At 41.5% G+C, this 22,012-nt stretch overlaps 1 protein-coding gene across 2 annotated transcripts in view; it reads right to left on the reverse strand.

The window, feature by feature from the left end:
• The window catches only part of ablim2 (actin binding LIM protein family, member 2), a 73,087-nt gene that overhangs the window by 9,866 nt on the left and 41,209 nt on the right, over nucleotides 1–22,012 (reverse strand). The window contains exons 7-19 of one of the 2 annotated variants that reach the window (XM_072458557.1): nucleotides 19,197–19,284; nucleotides 17,934–17,992; nucleotides 17,398–17,439; nucleotides 15,962–16,039; nucleotides 11,498–11,641; nucleotides 9,783–9,815; nucleotides 9,211–9,328; nucleotides 8,263–8,526; nucleotides 4,178–4,285; nucleotides 2,842–2,895; nucleotides 902–939; nucleotides 626–734; nucleotides 482–549 (exon numbers count right to left, since the gene is read on the reverse strand). In XM_072458557.1, coding sequence (XP_072314658.1) covers nucleotides 482–549; nucleotides 626–734; nucleotides 902–939; nucleotides 2,842–2,895; nucleotides 4,178–4,285; nucleotides 8,263–8,526; nucleotides 9,211–9,328; nucleotides 9,783–9,815; nucleotides 11,498–11,641; nucleotides 15,962–16,039; nucleotides 17,398–17,439; nucleotides 17,934–17,992; nucleotides 19,197–19,284 — 1,203 coding nt within the window. The remainder of the gene's footprint in view (nucleotides 1–481; nucleotides 550–625; nucleotides 735–901; nucleotides 940–2,841; nucleotides 2,896–4,177; nucleotides 4,286–8,262; nucleotides 8,527–9,210; nucleotides 9,329–9,782; nucleotides 9,816–11,497; nucleotides 11,642–15,961; nucleotides 16,040–17,397; nucleotides 17,440–17,933; nucleotides 17,993–19,196; nucleotides 19,285–22,012) is intronic. The other variant, XM_072458558.1, reaches the window with a different exon arrangement.

Below are 22,012 nucleotides of genomic sequence, written 5' to 3' on the forward strand. Positions count from 1 at the left end.
TTATTTTTATCTCATTCATTCCTTAACAGTAAATCACACCCACAGAGGGAAAAGGCACAGTGAGTTCCTGAGACATCTTGAATCTTTCCTGTGAGTGTTCTCACTGCAAATTTTACTTTTAGATTTGTCCAAACTGAAGAAAACACATTGAAAAACATGTTTTTTTCATGTGAGGTTAGGAATATTTCAGCATTTTAAATAATACAATACATCAAAAATGATGACACAAGTTATATTCCATAGTCCTCCCCAATATGTGTATAGTTAAAGTGTGTAGTAACAGAAAATGTAAAGAATGTAACCAACTTTTCCCCAATTTCTGTACAAATAGAACAATTATAAGCAAGATTTAAGCATACGTTTTTAAACCAGTGCTAATCCACCTCTTCTCATTCAGAACTATTATCTTTAAACATCATCATCTTTTGATCTTTTTTAATGAAAAAAACCCAAAACAAAGAGCCAGTGTCTAATCACACACCTGACTAACCTTGTAGATGCCATTTCTTCCATAACCGGGTAAGGATGCAGACTTGTTGTACGGAAAACCTAAAGAAAACATAAAGTCATGTTGAGTTCTGCAGATTTCCCAGACTAAGCGTCTTGTTTTGTCCCTGTGACTGACTCGGCTGGGAGGTGTCCGTGGGCAGGCTACATGTGGACTTGCACGGATCCGACTCGTCCGGCCCCATCTGCCCATCGATCTCGTTCTTTAGGATGCTCCAGCTGGTCCTCTGTGTGGAGCAACAGCACACGACAGACATGGATAGAAACATGGAAACAAGTGATGGGTGACGATGGAGTTAGTGAATTAGTCCATGAATGTTTTGTATTTGTAAAGAAAATGGGGGGGAAAAAAGGTGAGAGAAATAGATGTGCAGGTGAGCGGACTCTGACCCACCTTGCTATCCTCCCCATCCTGCCAGGAGGTTCTAGAGGCTGGAAGACAGTCACACATTACACCAAGACACAGTAAATGCAGTGGGGAAACGGAGCTGCACTATTAGAACTACAGAGGCAACTCTAACTGAACCCAAGAGGCAGCTGCAGCTAGCATCACACAACTGACCATTGGATCTAGACGATATTATTGCTACTTATGGTTTGGGCTGTTCTCATTCAGATTTAAAAATAAACATCCTTTACCATTTCCATCATGGTGCCATCATTAATCATGCTGTTATATATACAACAAAGTGTGTAGCTTTCAGATGTTTAAATCTGGCTGAATCTGGTTGGTCTGAATTTAAAATATGATCGATTTGAAAGTGTCAAGAAGGGGAATTAACCTAATGGTATTACCGGTAATTATTTGAAAGATTATGTTCATAGCAAGAAATAGCAACAAGCTTAATCGTTAAAATTACATGAGCCAGAGAGTCCGTTGACAAAAACAGAAAGTTATAATGTAAAACTTAACTTAAAAAAAAGCAGTCATTAGTGGGAATCAGGGTTCTCCATACAAAAATCACATGGTTAAATCCCATTGAGATTAGTGCATCAAAACCGTAAGTGTTTTTGTTATTTGTTGCTGTATAATTTAGATTACAATATAAAATAAATATGATTTAGAGTTTTGAAAATGTTCCACGGCCTGCACATTCCCCAAGCAATAATCGATTTGGATGGAAATGCTAAAGCAGATCCCGTGGCTAATAATAAAAACATATGGAATAAAATGCTATTTGCAGCTGACAGATGTATCCAAGAGCGAGACCTCCATTTGCTTCAGACTCCATGTGCAACATACATAAATACATATGACTAGGAAACTACAGTGGCCCAGCGGGACCACACACCGACAGTGCTGGGACAATGATTCACAAGACCAATGCTACGACACAGAGCAGAGTGAAGCTAACTGCTAACAGTGGACACATCACCGCACAACGTCACGTGAGCTGATGGTGAGAAGCGGCCAACATGCATGAAGAGGGTGAAGACATCTACCAACACCAAATATTCATCAATTTGTATAATCATGAGCTAAAAGAAATATGTCGCTGTGATGCTGTGCCAGAAGGGTCATCTGTGAAAAGCTAAATCTGATAATAAACGTTACAAAACTTTGATCAAATGTTGTATTAAATGTACTGTACATTCATAGTGTGTTTGACTTCGGTTTTTCGGTGCAAACAGGTCATACTTCCGCGAGACTGGCGCGCTGGCTAGCTCACGGTGTCTCAAAGCTAATGCTAACCTTGATCGAAACATAAAGTAAAACATTAAAAAACAATTCATATTAAAAGTAAGGACTACCAAAGGCGACCAGAACAAGAACGAGGCCTATTCACTTTGTTCGTTAAGTCTTCCCCATGTTTTCCGTGACATCCAACCACAACGCGCTGTCCTCGGCCTGATCTTTACGTATTTATTCATTTTAGCGCAGCTCAGCAAAAAATATATATATCTATACTAGATTAATCTGCACAAATTTTCATTTACTTTATTGGTTTATTTAATTTTCCTTTTAGTTCAGTCGATTTATGCTAAAATAAGTACAAATTATTTTTTTCCTTCTTTATCAACATTCCGCAGCCCATAAAGCAGTTTTAAGCTACAATACTCAATCAGTCTTAACCTAGTTCTAAAATGTCTAAATATAATATAACAGACATTTTGCAGTATTTGTACACGTCTCCTCCCACAACTCATGTACCAGCCCTGTGCATGTAGCGGACCCGACTGTGAGGGCGGGGCGCTATGGAGGGCGGGGCTTGCGGCAGGGTACGCATTGGGCAGGACTCGTGGCGGATGACTACACGACAGGCAACATGCGACACATCGTGCAGAGACCACAGACCAGAACAGGAAGTGTGTTAACGAGGAATCGGACTGTACCATGCTGTCTGTAGATGGGGGGTTTTCTATAGAGATTATCTTTGACCATAGTCTCTGAAGATGGCCACAGATGCGGGAGAAATAATGGAATAAGCGAGAAAGAGAGACAAAGAGAGAGAGATAATGGAGAAACAGAAGAAGCATGAGTTAGCCGTTATTGGGAGATGAGAAAATCAGGAGCAAAAGCAAAGAGGGCAAGGTAAGGCTCAATTAAAAACAACATTTATCCATTGAAAACCATTTCAAATATTATTCATGCAGCACCTTCAAAATAAAATCAACTTATACTTGTAAATCACCATTTTAGTAACAATCAAGAATTAGAATTGAATTGAAGTTAAACATCAGATTAGCAAACATAACGTCAAAGTATTTATGTATTAGTTATGATTCATATTCAAATTATACTTTTTAAGAATAAGGTGACATTAAAAAAACACTTTAACAAATCACAGTTAGTGGCTAAGAATGGAAATCACATTTGGCTATAATGTTGCGTATTGTGTTCTTTAATGTGAAAATTACAACATTAAATTACATATATATTTAACTACTTTCGGTTGGTAATATAATAGTTAAAGGTAAATGCTTCTCAGTGCACAGAACAAGACATTAACATGAATCACACACAGACACGTTTCAGATCCTGCCATTGTCTGAAACGTACACAACAATAGACCGCCACACGCTTGTCTCATTGAGATGTCATTACTTTGCCTGGATGGCAGTAAATTTATGTATCTGGCATTTATTACATGTGTTTTTAGTGCTTAAAAATACTTTGGAAAAACATATACTGTATTCTTACTGTGAGTGAGCTTCCACAGATCTGACCTGTAACTTGGCCTGCTTGTCTCCATGAAAATAGATACAGAAAGTTTAATGCCATAAAGTCGAATATTTTATGTAACGCAATAACATCTCCAAGGGGACAAGCTATTTTATTTTAATTTGGCTGACAGACAATGAATCTCTCAATGGGAACAAAACGTATATACTGCTTGAATTTGTGACTTTTAGTTTTACAATATTTACAATAAAGTGTTTAGGGACCAAAAAAGGACATATATTTTTATTCATTTTATTATTATTATCTACATCACTATCTGAATCATTCTTAATAAACTATTTGCTCATTATGAATTAAGTTGCTGTTCATGGGTTTATTATTAAGGCAAATTAAGGTGTAGTTATTATAAAGTAGTACCCAAATACTACTAACACTTGAATTGTAGTTTGTTTTTGTTTTGCCTTGTGTCCAAAATGGCAGCCTGCAAAGTATAAGAATAATGCAGTTCTGAAGCAGCTGTTGCCAGGCAGAGCGGTCGGTTCATACCTGGTATGTGGAAATGCCGAGGAGCAGCCACATATGTCGATGCAGAGGAGGGGGACTTGCCGTCGGAATAGGTGGATAAACTAGGGGTACTCCGGCCACTTTCACTACCTTCAAGTCCAAAAGAGATAAGAGGGCAAAACATACAGGGGGAAGCGGGGGAGGGAGAAAGAAAGAGGGTGTTGGGGTGGTAAACAAATGAGTTAGGTTTGGCATGTAAAGCAATTACTTAAATGAACAATAATGTAATGTGACTTACTAACCCAGCCATTTTCATACATTGTCTGATTTGATGATACAAGGTTTACAAGTGGTGAAAAAATGTATTTTAATTTTTGAGGAGTGTAAGAAACATAATTTAATTAAGTATATACTGAAGGTAAGCCTAATAGTCAAAATTGTTGTTCTGATAGGAAAATAATAGGCTCTGTGCACAGCTGTGAGCTGGCTAACTCACGCTAATGCTAACTTGTATTTAAAAAAAAAAAAATATATATATATATATATATATATATATATATAGATATAGATATATAAAATATATATATCTATATATATAATAATTATATGTATATGAGTAGTTTTAACTTTAAATTATATATATATATATATATATATACATGTATATATATATGTTATAAGTTCATGGTATTATTTTTTAACTGTTTATAATCCCTAAGAAATAGCGTTAGCAATGAGACATAGGGACCAAAGTGTTCTCCAGAGACATATTCACTTCATTTGTAAAATCTTTAACATGTTGTCAGTATCCACCACAAACTAACTCACTGCCTGATCAATCAGTATTTTATTTATTTTAGAGTCGATGCTAACACTGAGCTAGCCGGGTACTGTTGCACAGAGCCCGTTGCAATATGATGAAAGTTACAGTTTAATCGTGTATGGCAATCGGTACGGTTTGCTCTTCTAAGTTATTCATTTATTTGGTTGTTTTTCATATTTTCAAATTGGATACAATAGCTTGCGCAATAGATTTTATTTAAAAAAGGTTCATGAGCTTGAAAGTTCTGGGATTTAATTTTCACACCACAAGCAAAAACAACTTTAAATAAAAAATGAAGGCAAACAAATGACAATTTAATTTTTGTTGTAATGTAGGTCACATGAAAAACACTTTGCCTGGTATGTTGTCACATCGTGTTATCTCAGCTCAATCCAAATGATTGTGTTTTGGCCAGCTGGGTGATGAAGTCAATAGCAGCTCTTGAGTAACCCGCACTGTACATCCAGAGCTCTGAGGGAGGGTCATAAGTGTGAGCTGACGAAACGCAGCCTCAGACACGAGATGAATCGCCCTCCACAGATCTGGATGCAAGTTGGTGAGATCACTGACACGGCAGTTCAGCAATCTCCAACAAACACACATGCCTTGAGCAAACCAAAGCAGTTAGTGCAAACCAAAAGATATAAAAAACTGATTAAAGGAATGATGATTTAAGGCTACGACATGTATGCGTTGGGGCAGTTTGCTCAGCTGGTCCAATGTCTAGAACAACGTTTTACGGGTCAAACCACTACATATTCATAGCAATCTTCCACAGTATCCAAGAACATCTGAGTCCGGCGGTGCAGTTTATAATCTAACGCTACGACTGGCAAGCAGTGCTATTCCTCTCCTCTTTCATCCTCCCTCCCTGCCTCTCTGGCCTGTCACACTGAATATGCCCGAGAGCCCGAGTGTACGTGACTTCTGTAACCCTGCTCTACCTCATGCTTCTAATCAGACGATTCCATGGTCAAAGAATGCATATGTTAGCTCAGAGCAGTCTGCGGTGTTAAAATAGCTTCCCAAAGCATGCAAGGGTTTTCCAGACACTAACAACTGGCTTTGAACCTTTTGGTAAAAGATGAGATATAAATAAATGCATTATACTATCAAATAATTAGATCAGTCCTAACAATATTGAGACATTGTTGCTCTGAAAGAATACCCATATAAATTCAATTACATGATTTTTTTGGGGAAAAAACACAACAGTACTTTATTGAGACTGATGGAAGAATTAAAAAAAAGTTAATTGTTTTCAAAATGATAAAATATTGTATTTTTAGGGCAACGATATGAAAAATCCCAGTACCAGTTCCAGTACCATAATTGCGACACACAATGGCATGGAGGTACGTTGGCAAGCAAGGAAGGACAAGCAACCTAATGGAATTATGATATTCGAAACCAAAAAGTATCAATCTTACATTATACAACAAGTTAACCATGCAACAACCATTTCCACAGACACAAGGCGAGCACAATGGGAACAGTAGTGGCCCTTTGCATGATCCTTGAGGTACACCATGAAACCTTACCACAGCACGATACCGCACAACAACATCACAATACCTAACTATTGTAAAGGGGAGGGGTACACTATAGAAAACTATGGGTTACCGTTGGGAGGGGGTAAACTGAGATGGAGGGAGTTCTTAGTGGTGGGGTTAGGTTCAGGGTCCGCTTTTAACCCTGGGGAGTCATAGAAGGTACGGAGTAGGTACACTGTGAAAATATGCACCTACATGAGTTGAAATGACATGCTTTCAGAATTTGTATCATGTTTGGAGTAGCATTGGTTGTTTGGAATTACTATATAAGTCTGAAATGTTCTCCATTTGCAGATCATCTAGATTGAAAGAAGATTTTTTCTATGGGGTGGGCGATATTGACAAAAATGAATATCTTGATTTATATGTATTTTTACATTAGCTCAATATTCAGGTGGTGTTTATTAAAAAAAAAAGCATCAGGCATGTGCTAAATGTGCCTGAGAATGTTTTGGTTGAGGTTGAAGTATCAAACAAAACGTAAATTGAGCACAAAAAGGCAGAAATATTACTTTATACCCTTGTTTGGGAAATTACACTGGACATATCTTGACAATGTGCAATATTATATATTATTTTATACATCTCCCACCTCTAATTGTATAGAAAAAGTTACAAATACATTGAATTCAACAAAAATCCTGAATTTAAGTCATTTTACCTCATGTAGATATTAACTTCAGCAATGGATCAATAAAGCAAAAAGTGTAATTGGTTTGTGATGTTAGTTTTGCGCACATGGTATCGTGAACAGCCCAAGCAGTTTCATGGCTCTTGTGTGATCAAACGCAGTCAAAAACAATTAAACTTGGCACACACCAAGAGACTGTTCTGCATTGAGTCACTCGTCTCTGGTTAACCAAAAACCCAAGGACCAGATTGAGACTCTCCAAGACTTGGTTAAAATGGTGCTTAAAACCTCGGCATGCCAAGTGATGTCAGACTTAATATCGTGGTTGTATCACTGCACTCCAATCTTTGAGACTACTGACTAAGTCTAATACAGAATGTAAAATGGTTCATAAAAATTTCAACAGAATGATAAATTGATGATTGTTTTGTCTGCCATGTCAGGAGGGGCATCTGTGTAAGGTAATTGCCCACATGACCCTCACAGTTTTACAGCGATAATGCTTTTGCAAATACGTTCTAAATTCCGTAATGGAGGCAAAAGTGAAGTGTAATATAATGTGATTGCGATGAATAAATCGGGATTCGCCACAGAATATCACACAATATAAAGAAATACATGTGAGTGATATGAGAGCCTGGTTTAAACACATTTACTATTGTGTTTTCATGATTTTTTTCCTGAGACACTTTTTTAAGCATTTTGATTAAGGCAAAACACTGATTTTTAGATTTTACTGAACAAATACTCACAGAAATGTTGACCGCACATAGTTTTTCATTTTACCTGCATTTATATTACATACTTTACCCCAAATTATACTTTTTATGAAGCTTGCATACAATGTTGAGGCGAGAAAAGTGTACTTTTTCCATTTCTGCCTTTGAATTAAAAAACGTTTTCATCTTTTTTGTTTTGAAGACTTATAAGCATTTAGATCTGATGTCAGTTATTAAAAATGTGTTATAGTCTACTTCATTTTGCCTCCAGTCGCTTCCATTCTAGAATTCTGAACATTCTGATAATGGCATTGAAACAAACACAATTTAGCTCATTTCAAGTAGCCATGTAGTCTTGATTCTGTATTAGACTCGTCCTTGGCCTCAGCGTGCCTTGATACCTCTCAAGTATGGGATGTAGTTGTGCTGCTGCAGAAGGGCCAGCGTGGTGGGGTTCAGGTGTAAGGCAGTGCCCCCTTGTGGTACGGGAGAGCACTTGCCATTCCCGACCCCTCCACCGACGCTTCCCTCGGCCGCACCGCTGTGGTACCCGGGCAGGGAGGAGAACTTATGTCCTCCCGGGACAGTCGGGGGCAACAGGAGAGAATTGGTGTCACGGGGCAGGCTGCTGTATCTGCCAGTGAGGGTTATGTCTGGTCCAAAAGCTCCAGTCACATTAAAGAAAAACATGGACACAAATTGTAATTGTTGTGCAAATTGCAAATCTCACAAAAGAATTGCGAGAGTGGCAAAAATATATGTTTAAAAAGTTACTAAATAAATATAAAAAAAACACTGTTGCTTTTATATAGTATTATTCATGTAGAAGTAAAAAATTGTGACAAAAATACAACTTAAGCATCTTAGTATTCTTTTTTATGATTTAGAGTTGCTTTAATCGGAAAGAGAAAACATGACATTACTTAAGTTTTGAAAAAATAATCTATTTTTAAAAGTACAAATTATTCCAAAATATCTTCAAGAACACAACTGAATAAATGCAATCCGTTACTACGTACCTTATTGGAACAAAAACTATAGCTTCTTTCAAATTGTGGACCAATAAAATTGAAAATTAGCTAAAAAATTAGGCACTTGGCTCTTATATCTTAAATTTTATACTTTCATTCATTTTCTACCGCTTTTTCCCGTTCGGGGTCGCGGGTGACTGGAGCCTATCCCAGTGACTTTGGGCCTTAGGCGGGATACACCCTGGACAGTGGCCAACTCGTCGCAGGGCCAATTTTATACTTATATAACTATTTAGTAATATTTCTATACGGACTTAAGAAGGGTTCTGCAAAAAAGTATCTTGTTTTTACTAAACAGTCAGAGTGATGGTTTGATACCTGGCCGGCTGTAGTTCTGTGGGGAGCGGGAGGGAGTGTAGCGGCCGTAGCCCCCCAAAGAGCTGTTGGAGCTGGGGCTGGAGGGTCGTCTCTGCCGGGGCGACTTCTCTCCGTCACCCTGAAGCAGAGCACAAAGACAGACAAAGGAGATCAGACCTAATACACCTGCGATTCAGGTTTCACCATCACAGCAAACCAAACCTGGGTTAGGGTTAAGGAGGTTAAGGGGGTTAAGGAGGATTGCATTGTCAGACACACAGTATTCACTGATGGGGAGGAAATACTCAAGTTTAAAATATTACTCAAGTTGAAGCACACCAAAGTTACAAATGGAAGGAAACAAAAACACATAAAGGCACAGTATGACTTAAAACTCAACCATCAAACATTTTGAAAGAGGATTTGAAAATATGAAAACAACGCATTTTCATTTCAGGCAAGGCACTACCAAAAAGACCAGAAATTAGTTCACTGAACAACAACTGAAGAATATACATCAATGCACATAATCACATATAGACTGAGAAAGACGTGTGACATCACATTGACGGAGGGGCATTCTTGAGCGTTACCTCAGTCGGAGTAGGAGAAAGCAGCTGAGGGGACTGCAAATGAAGAGTGGGAGAAAGGCTGATGATTAGGGCAGACTCATATGTGAAAGTAGGGCCATATCCATGTATCAGAAAGTCATCAAAAGTGACTAATAAGGGTTTTCTAGATTCCAAATTGTGTATTGTTTGGATACATTTGTAGAGCAAAGGGGGCTTATCCCACCACTGCTGATCGTACAGTTGCAGTTTTATATTCGCGGTGAGTCGTTCAGTCAAATACAGCTGCAGCAGGCGTAGGCATCATACGTATGTGCCTTTTGTGTACTTTTGGTACCTCTAGCTGCAATAAACACAGCTCTGACGGGCTGGAGGCACAGAGGTGAACTGGGACAAGAAGCACCTCTGACACGTCTTCTGAACCAGGAAGCGTTTTGCAGCAAAGCCTCTGAATCTGACAAAGCAGTGCTAAAATGAACGGTTTGCTAACAGTTTCTTTGATGTTTTGGGTGTTTAAGTGTGTTTGGGTTGTACACTACACGCCTCCTCTGGTCGAGGGTCAGATACCTGCTCACACTGTACGAGGACATACAGTGTGAGCAGGAATCTGACCCTCGCTCCTTACATGAGATTCAACTGGACAGTGCAAGTTTGGGAATCATTTGGAACATCTAAAAATTGCACCGCTAACTGTAGTTTAAACGTCTATAAAACATGTGCTGAAATGCAATGCTTGTATTTATTTTGCCGTCATTTCTTGTCTTCACACAATTTTTTTTCTGGTTGTGTTTAAAATGTGCTCTGTAAAATGAATGTTGATGCAAATTTAATCATGCAACTGGTCTAAAAACATTTATATTTTTCCAAAAAGCATTCAGTCCTATAACCATGGCATTAGGATCGTGGCATCTCGGGCGCTTCTCAGTCATTTCTGTAACTATACATGAACTTATTTGAGTTTAATTCCTTATGTGGGAGGTATATGAGTCAGTGTGGGCCCAGGTGTGAGACTGTCGGACAGAGGTGAGCTCATGATGAATGGAGGAGGAGAAGACAGTATAGTTTACCCGCTCAGGGCTAAAGCTACGCAGCGTTGGACGTGCCAACACTGCACTGGGGATAAATGAGACATGATGAAATGACAGAAAGGTGAAAAATGAAAGCGAACAGCTGTGGTACTAAAGAAGATTTGTGCCCTCTAAAGGGAACAGAGTGGAACTGCAAAAAGACACATGGGACAGAAAAGTGTGATCAAAGTTATGAGTTCAATAACGCAGGATTTATGAATTAATATCCTTCTTGATTTACATAGAGATGCAAATAAAGGTGCACTATTTCCCCATAAATATGTTATTGCTTTGTCTGTAATATTAAATGCATCTATCTACTGCACAAAAAGCCTGTACCTTGAAAAGCATGTATTGTTACTGCAAGCCTCCGACACAAAGCAATGGAAACAGTAGTGGCCCTTTGCATGATCCTTGAGGTATGCCATGAAACCTTACCACAGCACGATACCGCACAACAACATCACAATACCTAACTATCGGAAAGAGGAGGGACACACTATAGAAAGACCAAACCGACTTGTGTCCATGGAGATTTAATGCTAGACTGTGGTACATTCCAGGCAGAGCAAAAACATCACCATGGAGAAAAGTTACTCATAAAAGTGCACCTTTATAAACATATGTTTTTGATACTATATTTGACAATCATAGAACATGGTAAACGCTTACCTCCCCATAATGCCTTTCTTCAGACGGGAAGCTCACATAGGGCGAGTAGGACAACATGTCAGGTCTGTCGATGTTATAAATGGCCTTGGTCTTCGGAAGAGCGGCCAGGTCTTTGTAGTCCAGCATCTCCTCTCCAAGTTTGGCCTGGAAGGAGAAGGAAAGACAGTACAGTAAGTCAGAGGATTCTAGGGCAGAGCAATTCATCACAATCTAATAGTTTCAAATCTTCAATGATATGTGTGTTATGCAGAGTTAGTTATTAATACTTAGTTACTCTAATCAAATTACAATTTAAACTAATAATAATAATAATAATAACTTTTATTTATATAGCGCTTTTCAGTGACCCAAAGACGCTGAACATAATAAAAAAGGGGGGGGTATTTACAGACAGGGGGGGACAACACGTACAGTACACATTAATATACAGATAAAATGAACAAGACAGAAGAAGTAGAGAGAAAAAGATGGGGATGTAACAGGGGGTAGAAGTGTAGGCAATGGGGTAGAGGAGGCTAGGGGTAGGGGAGGTCATAGGCTTGGGTGAAGAGGTATGTTTTTAGGCGGGATTTGAATGTTGTGAGTGAGGGAGAGTGGCAGACAGGTTGGGGGAGGGAGTTCCAGAGTCGGGGTGCTGTTCGGGAGAATGCTCTGTCGCCAAAAGTTTTGAGTCGGGATGTTGGTGCAGTCAGGGTGAGAGAGGAGGAGGATCGGAGAGCTCGGGAGGGGCGGTGGGGGATGAGGAGGTCAGACAGGTAGGGGGGGGCAAGGTGGTGAAGAGCTTTGAAGGTGAGGAGGAGTATTTTAAAGTTTATGCGCTGCTTGATGGGGAGCCAGTGGAGAGAGCGGAGAACGGGAGTGATGTGTTCACGGGACCGGGTGTGGGTGAGGAGGCGGGCAGCGGAGTTTTGGACCATTTGGAGTCTATGGAGGGAATGGGAGGAGATGCCAGTGAGGAGGGAGTTGCAGTAGTCGAGGCGGGAGGAGATGAAGGCATGGATGAGGGATTCAGCAGCGGGGAGGGTGAGGCAGTGTCGGATTTTGGCGATGCGGCGGAGGTGGAAGTATGAGGTCTTGACGATGTGGCTGACATGGGGAGTGAAGGAGAGGGTGGGGTCCATGATGACACCGAGATTGCGTACCAGGGTAGAGGGGGTGATGGTCGAGGTGTCGATGCTGAGTGAAAAGGGACCAGTTTTATTGAGAGTGGATTTGGTGCCAATGAGGAGGAGCTCTGTTTTGTCACTGTTCAGTTTGAGGAAGTTGAGAGTGAGCCATGATTTTATTGTAGAGATGCAGGTTTCGATGTGGCTGAGGGGAGGGTTTTGGGTGGATTTGGTGGTGAGGTATATCTGGGTGTCGTCAGCGTAGCAGTGAAAGTCCAGGTTGAGTTGGCGGAGGATGTGACCAAGGGGGAAGATGTAGCAGATGAAGAGGAGGGGGCCGAGGACTGAGCCCTGGGGGACCCCTGCGTTACTGGGGAGATGGTGGATGAGTGACCGGAGAGGGAAATGAACTCTTGCCTGTTGGTGAGGTAGGATGTGAGCCAGTCAAGTGCAGAGCCCTCAACACCCAGTTGGCGCAGCCTTTGTAGGAGGATGGAATGGTTTATAGTGTCAAAGGCTGCGCTGAGGTCTAGTAGTAACAGGATGTTGAGGGCCCCGGAGTCTGCAGAGGTGAGGAGATCGTTGAGTACTTTGACCAGGGCTGTTTCAGTGCTGTGAAGTGGGCGGAAGCCAGATTGGAGGGGTTCATAGAGGTTGTTTGACTGGAGGTGGGTGTGAAGTTGGGCGGCGACGATGCGTTCCAGCGTTTTTGAGAGGAACGGCAGGTTGGAGATGGGGCGGTAGTTGGAGAGGTTGGCGGAGTCTAGGGTGGGTTTTTTGAGGATGGGGGTGATGGAGGCCAGTTTGTAGATGGAAGGAACATGGCCGAGGGATAAAGACTGGTTGAAGAGGGTGGTGAGATGGGGGATGAGAGCAGGGAGGCAGGCCTTGGTTAGAGTCGTTGGGAGGGGGTCGAGAGAGCAGGTGGTGGTTTTAGAAGCGGTGATGAGGTCTATGATATGAGAGGAGTTAACAGAGGAGAAGGTGGTGAGGGGAGGGAAGGGTGGGTGGTCAGGGAGAGGAGGGGGGCACGGGTGGGGGTGGTGATGGAGTTAATGGAGACGGCAGTCTAAGAGCTGTTGATTTTGGAAATTTTGTCATTGAAGGCAAGGAGGAAAGAGTTGCAGAGGTCAGGGGAGGAGGGTGGAGTGATGTCCGGTGGCTGGAGCAGCTTGTTGACGGTGGAGAACAGGGTGCGAGGGCTCCGGTGGGAGCTGTTGATGAGGGTGGAGAGGTGGGCAGATTTGGCGGCTTGGAGAGCGTCACGGTAGGAGGAGATGTGTAATTTGAAAGCTTCGGCGTGGACGGTGAGGCGGGTTCTTTTGAGGAATCGTTCGAGTTGGCGGCCAGTCTGCTTCATGGTGCGGAGTTCAGGGGTGTACCAGGGGGCGGGGTTGATGTATGAGACGGAGGAGGTTTTCCAGGGGGCTAGGGAGTCAAGGGAGTCGGAGAGGGTGGTGTTGAGCATGACAGCATAGTCGTCGGGGGAAGAGGGGGGGGAGTCAGGGGGGAAAGCAGAGGATATGAGCTGGGAGAGCGTGAGGGGGTTGACTGACTTGATATTGCGGTAGGTGATGGTGCGTTTTTTGGGGTTGTGGGGCGAGGGTAGGGGGGCGGAGAAAAGGATGCAGAGATGATCAGAGAGAGGGAAGGGGAGGGGGTGGGGCTTAGATATGGGTAGGAGAGAGGAACAGACTAAGTCCAGAGTGTGGCCTTTGGTATGGGTGGGGAAGTCAATATGTTGGGTGAGATGGAAGCAGTCCAGGAGAGAGAGGAAGTCGGATGTCAGTGGGGCGTTGGGGCAGTCAATGTGGATGTTGAAGTCACCAGTGAGTAGGAGGCGGGCAGAGAGAGAGGATGCGATGGTGAGGAGTTCAGACAATTCAGTGAGGAAAGAGGGGTGGGGCTTTGGGGGACGATAGATCAGGATAGCGGTGATAGAGTTGGGGAGGGAGAAGGCGAGGTATTCAAATGATGAGATGGATGGAAGGTTGAGGTTCAGTTCAGTGATGGATGTAGATTTTTTATGAATAACAGCAAGACCTCCCCCACGCCCGGAGAGGCGGGGTTTGGCAGTGTAAGTGTAGTTGGAGGGAGTGGCTTGGTTGAGAGCATAGAAGTCCAGGGGCTGTTGCCATGTTTCACAGAGGAGAAGCAGATCAATGTTATTGTCCAGTAGCAGTTCAGATATAACAGGTGATTTGTTGGAAAGGGAGCGGCAGTTCAGCAGTGCAAGGGAGATGGATGGGGGCGCGGAGATGGATGGGGGCGCAGGGGTGGGGGGGCGGAGGTTGCTGAGGTTGGCAGTGCGGCAGGTGGGGGTGACGGGGGGGGCGAAAACTAGTCCAGAGTGAGGGGATAGTCGTCGTTGGAGTGGTGGTTATGGGAGAGACCAGAGCCCCGGTGGATGTAGCGGGGCCGGCGAAGGATCCCAGCTGAGCTAGCTGCAGAGGCAGCAGCAGCTGGGAGATGGTGGTTATGGTTGAGGAGGTGAAGGTCAGCAGCGGTGTAGGTGAGTAGGCGAGAAGTTGGTGGAGCGGTGGCCTGGAGGCGCGGGAGTGATAGTCCGAGGAGGAGATGGAACGTAGCAGCAGATGAGAGTAATCCAGTTAGAATGTTGGCGGTGGCTAGAGGCTGGTTAACTAGAAGCTGGTGGGCAGAGAGTTGTGAAAAAGCAGCAGTGGACCGGGTGTTGAAGCTGGTGGAGTGAGTGGCGTTGGTTGCCCCAGACCTTGTCTGCACGGCAGGGAGGCCCCGCGATACCATGACGGACCTCCGCAGGTGTTAAGCCAGCTGTTAGCTGGCGGCTAGGGCAGTAGATAGTCCAGGAGTGAGGGAGGAGATGAGCGATGGACGGTGCAGTAATGTCCGATGAAGTTAAGGAACAGGGATGTAGACAGAAGACAACACAGAGACGCGGGAACAAAACAAAACAATGGAAACGACTAACAAAACAAAGACGTTGGGACAGAACTAGCAAACGCATAACTGTGAATATAGTTCAATTAATTCAAGGATTTAGCTTAAACAAGGAGCATGTTGAATCAAATTGAACTACTTTTACTACTATTACTTTTTCAATTAAAACATGTGGTTTGGAGCAGAATTCAAACTTGAAGAATAAAATTTGGACTTTTTTGTGTTATATGGCACTGATTAAAAGTTTGTCAAGACCAAAAATCCCGGATAAAGTTATATTTATTTGTTTTAATAGGAAAATACTAAATAAATAAAGCAAAAATTAAGGGAAGAGAGAAAAAGCAAATACATATAGAACCCAACAATGACCATAATGAGGTGTTTAGAGAAGTGAGACGTGAGTGCCTTCTGGTGGTGAATGTGAGTAATGCAGGCTTACATAGATGACTCTGTTAGGAGAACCCGAGGCGCTGGAGGCCGGGACTGAGGTAATGCTCTCAGATGAAGTCCGGGTGACCTAATACACAAAGCACAAACACACAATGACTTCAAAGAGCCGGAGTAAGAGATCTGATCCAACAAAGTAGTGCAGCACAGTCTGTCAACGCCGACGGAAAGGTGAAAACTATTGAGAAAATAACACAGCATGGATGTCAAGTTTCCTTTTGATTGCCTAAAATCGCACCAATTTATGATCACAAATTACAAAAGCTGCAAATATATAATGAGATTTTGGTATTTCTGTTTTCTCTGGATGTGTTTAAAATGTGCCCTTTGAATAAAATATAGTTATTTCAAATACAAATGTAATCTTATTCCTAAAGGTTTTCCAAAAGTTTTCAGCCCCAGCCTAACTTTGCAAACTGGACTCTGACATTCGTTTTTATCCTAAATTATAATCCTTCAATGGCTGGTATTAAAGTAAAAAACACAAACACACAAAAATGCCATCAAACAGCACAAAAGTCCAGATATGTGAAAGATGCTTGAGGTTGTGTTTACACTCATTAGTGAAGCTTTGTCATTCGTTAGTTTTGTCACACACATTGACGAGATAGTTCACAATGTAGCTCTTCTTAAAATATAAGTTGGATTCACCACATTTTAATATTATTATGATGTAGGTGGATGCTAAATCTTATTATGATTATTTTATTTAATGTAAATTTAACACTGAACTTCTTACAACAGAAAGATTTTTTGAAAAGTGCAAAGTTTTGCGAAACCTCTCGGGAAAAAACAAGTAGATACAAAAAATGTAATCAAAATTAAATCAAAACTGTCAAAAAATCAGTTTTTCTTGTTCTTTCCTGTAGCATAATAACAGTAGAATTTTAGGAAGAAAAATCTAAGTATCTAGCTTCCCATTTATGACATGAAAGGAGAAATTAAAGGGGCTTTACTCAATTTTTTTTTTACATGTAATAAAGTAAAATGAGTTTTCCCCAGTAAATATATAGTGTAAAAGCATCTATTCAGCTCAAAACAAGACCGCTGTGTGCCACCCGCAGCGCCGCGAAGCAGGAAGCGCGCTGTTAGCATGCTAATGTTTGTTAGCTTTACCGTGTCTGTAAACTCTGGTCTGGGCTCGTAAAGTTGTGATAAAACGCTCATAAATTCATTGGGTGAGAAATACATTTAGACCACTGATAGATAACAATGAACTAGAACGTTTTTTCACGTTTTGAAGACAGTCGGAATCAGGCACAGCACCTTTAAAGGAGATTTTTAAACTGACAGCAGCCTTCAAACGTCACTTGTGTATCGCTTTTGTGTCGCTATTCGCACATGAAAAACCCCACTTCACATTCACAGTTAGCATCAGCCCATGCAGCAGGTTGTGAGGAGCAGCCACATTCTCAAAACACGACCAACCTCTTGATCGCGGACGTCACTGAGCTGTATCCGCACCTGCTTCTGGGGAAGAAAAACGGCGAGCGATGAAGAAGCAGGATGTTTGCCGATGCTAGCTAACGTATGTACCGTAAGCTAAAGCGCGTATCCAGATTGAGATGGTAGAGTACGTGCAGAGAAAATGAGCTCTGGAGACCACTGCGGTGCTATACATGCGTTCGCGGTGACGTCATACAGCCGGGACTTCCCCATAGCGGCCATTTTAAAAGGGGCACGCGATATATAAAAAAAACAACACGACTGCATCCTTTTCTACGGCATAATGAGCTACGAATACTTTGATTCTTTAGACGATAACGGCAAACTAAGGTACACGACAAAGCTATCCTTCCTTGGTCAGTCAACAGAGCGATGTCCTAAAAGAACGCAGGTTTTTGGCATTTTGGCCTCATAATTCCTGGATTTCGGATGTAGTAGACGTGCTGTTGTGCCCCTTTCAAAATGGCGGCCACTGCACAAGTTCCCGGATGTGCAAACCCATGTATTGTGTGACCCACCTTGCTCTTCTCTTCCTGCTTGGCGGCTTGTCTACAGGGAGGATGCCAGATTGAGTTTCCTAGAGGACACAGATATCAGCAAAACATCATTTAGTGAAACTGTTCAATTTAAATAACGCATTCAAGTCTTGTGTTAGTTTGATGAAGGTCATGAAGCTAATCTCTTGAAAGCAAAAGACACCTAAAAAGATATGGAACAGGCTGGTCAACATAAAAGTCCCATTTAGATTAGATTAGATTTAGTCCGAATGTCATTTTTTCCATTAGTCTGATGTCTCTTACTATGTCAGTCCAGTCCAAAGGTATCCACTTATTGTGTCCATGGCAGGAGTTTTGAGGCCCAAATACATACTGTATCAGACTGACTATAATTTGTCAATACAAGCCATTAGTTTACAAAACCAATTCAAACTTCAAACTTCACTTTTCTTTGCACTTGACTGGCGGGCGTTTGAAGGTTGAATCTGTTTAATTCCCGTCTTTTCCAGTGTAAACAAAATGTGGCGCAGTAGAAGTCAGATTCATGTGATCTACGTGTTCAGGCTGAAGGAATTTTGCAAATGATCAGATTCTATTCAGATTTAGTACCACATATAAAAGTGGCCACTGTCATGACAAAATCAAACCCAGGTAACATTTGGGTGTAAAAATCCCGATTCGACCTGCAGTATGACATAGACCGAGGAGAATATTCACGTATAGAGTGAAAGATTGACAGATTTACAATACCAACTGTAGCCAGTGTTGGCAGGAAAAAGTATTTAGTAACAGAATTCGTAATACCTGCATTTAAATGTATTTTGTAAGTAACGTATGCAATCAAAGAGTATACATACTTTGAAAATTGTATTCAAGAAGTTGCTTCAAAATCACACAACTCAAGTAGAAAGTATTGCTCCAAGAAATGACAGCAAAAATAAAAAGGTATTTGGGGAAACTGAAACTGAAGTAAGAGTAAGTGTCTGGATGCATTAATTTAAAGTACAAAACATGAATTTAAAGTACAAAACATGAAATAATGCACAAAATCAAGGGACAGACAACAAAATCCTATCTGAAGGAGCGGTGCAAGAAACACACATTTCATATTGTCAACATAAAGCTTTTGTCACAGAGGGAAAAGAGTTCATGTGAGAATGTATGTTTTTTAACTTAACTCAACACATCCAGTTATTGTATTATATTATTTATTATGCTGGGTTTGGTTCCGTTTTGGAGCTGGAGAGCTGGAGCTTTTGTGTGTTATGATAGGTGTGTTTTTACCTTGCAGGTACATCTCCTCTCCCTCTGCAAACATGAGCTCACAGCGGGCACAGCGGGCACATGAGGGGTGGTAATGCTTCTCTCCAGCCTGGGGACAAACACAGAATGTGAGGAAGGGCATTCTACAGAGTCAACAAGCAACAACAGAATCCAGACAGTTCACTTAGACTGTATTTAGAGGATTAGATTGTAACTTTGATATTTTACTGTATTAAATGTTAGATCCAGATTGTATGAAGTGGAGGATAGACGATAAGGCCCTCTCATAGTACCTCCTGATACGATATGCATCCTGCTAAACACATGTCCTCCTAAAGTTGTCTTAAAAGTCCAGAGTCAGGACTTAACTCTGCTGGTGCCAGAGTCAGGACTAAACATGGACCGGCCTCCTGCTGGTGCCAGAGTCAGGACTGAACATGGACTGGCCTCCTGCTGGTGCCAGAGTCAGGACTAAACATGGACTGGCCTCCTGCTGGTGCCAGAGTCAGGACGAAACACGGACCTCATGGATTACCAAAATAGGACAAAATAGGAAATGTATTAATGTCTGTCACTATAAGCCCCTACTTTGGTTTAAAACAGTATTATATTTCTGCTTATGCATTAGTTTTGCCTTCTTTTCCATAGACTTCGTATTTTAATCCGTCCATTGTTTGGTGACATTTGAGTGGGCAGGAGGAGCTGGGAGAGGAACTGGACTGGTCATAATTCTGCCTCCAATTAACACCAGCTCTATTTCCTCTTATTTACACACACAGGCTGCTGTTTCAGACTTCTGCCAAAAGGTGGAGCTGTTGTGTTGACTTGGGAATACTTAATATTTCTGTTTAGCAATAACAACACCTGCCATTGTAATAATTGGAATATGGAAGATAGTAGAGTTGGGCCAATTATGGAAATAGGGATAATGTTGTTTTGAAGTTGAATATCAAGTGGATTTGAAAAAATATGAAAGTACTGCAAAAAGAGATGATTGATAATTACAATCACACACAGTTGCACTGATAACTTTTGTCTCGTTTATTGTGCTTTCCCATAAAAGAGTTTGAATATGAACCTGTGGAACATGAATATAGCAAATTCTTCACCTTTGTGACTATGGACAGATTTCTTTCACATAATCTCTTCTATAAACATTGAAAACTTTGCCCAGTCAGAACTATATAAATTTAATTTGAGGGAGAAAAAAAGCATAAACATACTGTACATGTTTCCAAATTCATGTATTTTTGGAATATCATTGAATCTCCTTTGGTTTGATGCATCCAAGTCCAAGCCGGTCTGAAATCTGTATCTTTGCTTCTGCGTAAATGAAAGGTGTTGGGTGACGTTCAGCAGTTCCAACATGAGGTGTGCGGCCAGTAACTGAAACGTCCTCGTACAACACTCACTTGTTCACAATGAGGTGATAGAGTCCATACAAGCCTCTAGTTTGTCCAATACTAGGACCACTCTCGTGAATAGCAACATTGACTTTCAAACGATCAACAATAATGAATGCTATATTTATTCTATAGACTATACCACTGTCACACCTTGTTCCTCCGTATGCAGTGGTAAAGCTCCCAGATCAATTTCTTTCTTTCTCTGAATCTAATTAGAAAGCTTCTAGATAGATAATAATAACTTCTGGGTATATCGCAGCCTGACTAGATGCACCGCGCCGTGCTGCAGATTTGCTTTTAAAATCTCTTTTACACCCACGAAACGAGGAGCAAGATGCTGTGAGAGATGAGTAAAAAACAAGGAAGGCCATGAACAGTAACCTTGGCAGAAAATAGACCCTCTCACCCAAGCTAATGAGGCTAACGTGGCTAACACGGTTCCCGGGGGACGCCCCTGCCACACAGACGCCACAGGCTGAGGAGCGGGCAGAGAAAAGTAACAGTTTTGAAAAAATAGAAGTTGATATGGTGGAACTGAAGGAGGAAGGAGACAACAGGCGCCGCTGAGGGGGAACATATTGTGGACAGTACGGATGAGTTGCCAGACCTGAAGCTAATAATTTCCAAGTCTTGTTGCTCAGAACTATTGTGCAACAGATCGTCTTTGACACCACCATATTGATTTCAGAACGATGTATTTGGGCCTTAAAACTGCCATGGACATGATGAATGGATACCTTTGGAGCACACTCCTGGCAGCAGGAAAGAAAGGTATTACAAACAGATTTATGACTCAAACTGCACCAACAACAATCAAGGACTGGACCCAAATGATAACTAACATTCAAAAATGGAGAAAAAAGTCACATTCTGACTTAAGTTGTCTTTTTGACAGACTCTAGACTAGATGGGACTCATTTGTTGCACAAGTTGTGGATATCTTTATTTTGTTTGTTGTTCACCGTGTCATGTTTTTGTCATGTGTTTTATGTGTTACGATTATCAAAACACGACTCGTCACGATTAGTCTTGCAGCTTTATTACCACTTTTAACATTAGTTTTCAAAGTAACTACACATATTGGATCAGGTCTATGTTCACAGACTTGAATTCAGATTGGATTTCTATCGTCTCACAAAAACCCCAAAGCGCTTTTCATTTGGAATAAACGTTCTTTTTTCATTCTTCAGTCCTCACACTGAACTCTCCCACTAGCTGCATTCAAAAGTGTGACCTTCCTCTTGGCTTGTTCGGTGTTTTGACAACCAGAATCTCCAACCAAACTCAAGTTATCTAATGACCTGACGCACAACATCTCCTAAAATGTGTTTTTGTGTCTAAAACAATGAAGTAAGCGGCTCAAGATGGGAGCTTTTGACGCAATATGCAAGCGTACTAAACAGTCACGTAAGGCCTGTCACTTTCTCTCTG

The sequence above is a fragment of the Eucyclogobius newberryi genome, unplaced genomic scaffold (genome assembly GCF_026437365.1).
Source record: "Eucyclogobius newberryi isolate DKJ021-1_F unplaced genomic scaffold, fEucNew1.0.hap1 SCAF_22, whole genome shotgun sequence".
In the NCBI taxonomy this organism is placed as follows: Eukaryota; Metazoa; Chordata; class Actinopteri; order Gobiiformes; family Gobiidae; genus Eucyclogobius; species Eucyclogobius newberryi.